Source organism: Octopus bimaculoides, chromosome 24 (genome assembly GCF_001194135.2).
Source record: "Octopus bimaculoides isolate UCB-OBI-ISO-001 chromosome 24, ASM119413v2, whole genome shotgun sequence".
Taxonomy (NCBI): domain Eukaryota; kingdom Metazoa; phylum Mollusca; class Cephalopoda; order Octopoda; family Octopodidae; genus Octopus; species Octopus bimaculoides.
In genome coordinates this window covers 2,360,899-2,364,796 of record NC_069004.1, presented here as the reverse complement: position 1 = coordinate 2,364,796, position 3,898 = coordinate 2,360,899, and the positions used below count along the sequence as shown (strand labels likewise).

The 3,898-nt window shown below is 36.8% G+C and overlaps 1 protein-coding gene across 1 annotated transcript in view; it reads right to left on the bottom strand.

Annotated features, from left to right (window-relative positions):
• The window catches only part of LOC106877527 (translation initiation factor eIF-2B subunit delta), a 14,044-nt gene that overhangs the window by 7,687 nt on the left and 2,459 nt on the right, over window positions 1-3,898 (bottom strand). Inside the window, exons 2-5 of the mRNA XM_052976490.1 lie at window positions 2,490-2,822; window positions 995-1,186; window positions 730-787; window positions 1-86 (exon numbers count right to left, since the gene is read on the bottom strand). Of these exons, the coding sequence (XP_052832450.1) occupies window positions 1-86; window positions 730-787; window positions 995-1,186; window positions 2,490-2,780 (627 nt within the window). The 5' untranslated portion in view covers window positions 2,781-2,822. The remainder of the gene's footprint in view (window positions 87-729; window positions 788-994; window positions 1,187-2,489; window positions 2,823-3,898) is intronic.

Sequence of the window (3,898 nt, the reverse complement as noted above, 5' to 3'; positions counted from 1 at the left end):
GTCTAGTTTCTTGGCAAGTTTCCTCTGTTTGGCTTCATCGTCTGCTCGCAAATGTGTTGGTACGCGAAGGGGTTCTTTCTTGGCAGCTTGAAGTTTGCAATAAATAAATAAATGAATAAATGCCAAATGAAAGACGGAAGATAGAATATATTATTTATTTAAACGACACAATACATGTCTTTTAAAAGCTACAAATAGTTTTGTATGTTGAGAAATATTTCAAACATATTCGTCGCATTTCTTCTCTTATTCAATTTTTTTTTCTGTTCATTATGATATGTGGTTTGTGCCTGATGAATAGGTTTCAGATATTTCTCAACATATGAAACTATTAGTAGCACTTAAAGACATATATTGTGTCCTTTAAATAAATAATATAATCTGCTGAAGTAATATTTCCCAATGACCAGTCATACTTTTCTCTTTTTTTTAACAGAAGACTGGAAACAAACAACACTGCTTGTATGACAGTGATGTTCATTTACAACCATGAGGTCAAGACATGGGGATCCTTATACACACACACACACACACACAACAGGCTTCCTGCAGTTTCCTTCTACCAATTACAATCACAAGGCTTTAGTCAGCCGAAGGCTACAGTGGAAGACATTTGCCCAAGGCGCTATGCCTTGGGAGTGAACTTGAAAGTTGTCCCACTGCACCTGAGACCACATGGGTGGGAACACACACACACACACACATACACAAGCCAATAAAATAACTTACCTGCTGTACTCTGCGCTTTGGCCTGTTGCTTCTCTAACTTTGCCGCCCTCTGTGCTTCCTGCAAAATAATGGAAACGATGATGATGATTTCATTGGAAACTAAACAAATCCTTTTGCTGTTTCAGTCATTAAACTGTGGCCATGCTGGAGCACTGCACTGAAGAATTTTTAGTTGAATGAATCAAGCCCAGTACTTATTCCAGTTCTATCACAGCAAAATGGACATGAAATAAATGAGGGACTGAATGAATATTTATCTACTTACCTGTTTCATTCGTCTTTCCGCTGTTATTTGTGCTTTTGTCTTTTGTACCTGACCCTCAGGTGGTGTTGCCAAGTAACCGCCTTCAGCCAAAGCCTTCTTCTCTTTCTCTTTCTGTTTCCTGTATTCTTCTCTCTGTCTTTCTTTCCTCGCTGCTTTGTCTTCAGCTTTCTGACTTTCACAAGATGGCTTCACCTGTCAGAACAAAGAATAACAAAGTAAATAACAACATTAGATAGCTTTCTTTATTTTACACCCTTTACTTGTTTCAGTCATTGGACTGTGGCCATGCTGGGGCATTGCCTTGAGTTTCAGTCTAACAAATTGACCCTAGAACCTATTTTTTGGGAACTCATTCTATGAGTCTCATCATCATCATCATTTAACATCCACTTTCCATGGTGGCATGGGTTGGAGAGTTTGACTGAAAACTGGTAAGCCAGGGAATTGCACCAGGTTCTGCCCTGATTTGGCAAGGTTTCTATGGATGGATGCCCTTCCTAATACCAACCACTCCAAGAGTGTAGTGACCGTTTTTACATACCATGAATACGGGTACCAATGACCTGACACTGGCATCAGCTACAACTAGTCTCACCAGGCTTGACAGATCTACACAAGCACAGTATATTGCCAAAAGGTCTTGGTCACCTCATGGAGACAGTGACCAACCTTTTGGCAATATACAGTGTTTGTGTAGACCTGTCAAGCCAAATGAGACCATAGTGTGTATATATATATATATATATATATATATATATATATATATATATATATATAATAATAATAATAATAATAATTCTAGAATGGAGTTTAAAAATATTTAATACATCGCTATGCCCATTTCCACAAATCACACGACTTTAGCATCAGAGTCTGTATCCTTGGGATGAGTACAGTATAGTCTGTAGTATCTATGGGTACCTGGTTGATCATCATCATTGATTCATTTCATCAGTTGATACTGCATTTGTGGATGACAGAGAGATGCTTATCTCTTCTTGCCAGTATGAAGGCCAATCTAGCTATGTATATATATATATATATATATATGTATGTATACACATATACAGTGGGGTGCAAAAGTAGGTGTACAGTATCACATCAATGTTATAATACTTAATTCATTAAAATTATTAGCTCATTAAATTAGCCTCATTTTTTATATTTTCAGTGTCTTTAATCATAATGATACATTTATCCTAATTACAATAATACTTTTATCATAGCTTTTAATTTTTTTGATAAAGATAAATGAGTATGCGTTTTCTTTTTTCGTAACTGTATACCTACTTTTTGCACCCCTCTATATATGCACACACACACGCACAGACATGAGCTTCCGCACAATTTCCGCCTACCAAATCTGCTCAGAAGGCATTGGTTGGCCTTTATGTGGATGTTACGATGATGATGATGATGATGACATGATAATAATGAGCTTACTGAACCCCCAAAAAGCCTAACAAAAAAACAACATTTAAATCTTGTTTCTTACCTCAACATTTGACTTGTCTTGAAGTACCTGGACTAAATCGTCCACCTTGGTTGGGGTCGCAATGTTCACGTCGAGGCTGCTGGTCGTGTTGATGACCACATTCTCTTCTGTATTATCACAGACTTTGCTGCTTGGAGAAGGGGTTTTGTTCGACTTCACTTCTAAACCCTTCTTCTGCTTCTTTCTGTCCCTTTTCTTCAAACTGCCATCATGCTGACCTGGGGTTGCAGCTTTCTGTGGAGTGTGTTTCTCTGTGTTCACTGGACCATGTGAACTAGCTATATTATCCATTGGGGCCCAGAACCTCTGTTGCTCTTTATAGCTGCCTCTCTCCTGAAATTGAAAATAAAATACCAAGTGGCCGTGTGTTAAGAAGCTTGCTTCCCAATCACATACGTTCTCTACGTGGCCTGTGTGTTTTCTGTACTCTGGTTATTACTATTTTCTTGTCTACGTTTTGTTTGCAATGTCCTGTACCCAGATATGCACTTATATATACAGGTAGACATAGGTATGCACATACCTGTACGTATATATGCATATACTCATTTATTATTTGTTTTTATATATATATATATATATATATATATATATATATATATATATATAGAGAGAGAGAGAGAGAGAGAGAGAGAGAGAGAGAGATACAGAGTCCATGTTTTCCCTTGTTTACACCTGCACCTGCTGACTGTAAACAACAAAACAATATCTTGTCTTTTGGATGCAGTCAACCAAGAAAAAGCCTATCTGGGCTCCTTCACCTGTTTTTTTACAGGTTGGCCCATCTTTCTAAACAAATCCGTTTATTCAAACGGTGTCCTTTTGGGAATCTGCAGAAAATCTGGTTCTCCCTGATCCCTGCAAACACGGAAAAGTGGTTCTTAAAACAATGATGATGACGACAATTATGATTGTGTGCTGTACATTTATGTAGGTTATGCAAATGCATCTCTATAGCTAAATAGGTTAAGTGCATGCACTTAGAGATTTTTTTGTTTGTGTATTTGTATAATTTGCCTGTATAGCAGCTCATAGGAGAGCATACACTTATGAGTTCTTAGGGTAAAAATGCGTGGGCGTGACTAAGAAGTTTGCTTCCCAACCACATGGCTCCAGATTTAGTCTCGCAAACAATACAATTGAAAAGAAACCTCTTCGTCTTTCTTTTCTCACCACTTTTCTAGAGAAACAAAAATATTTTTCTCTTCTAAACAAACCAAAAAAACATCCGCTTCACATAAAAGAATGAGAAAATATTCTGCTTTTATCAGTTTGGTTTGAATTTCGTCTTGATGAGTTTGATAAATAAAATGAAAGCTCTAATAAAGAATTATCCAAAATTCTAACTGCCTCCTCTCTCTCTCTCTCTCTATATATATATATTATATATATATATATATATATATATA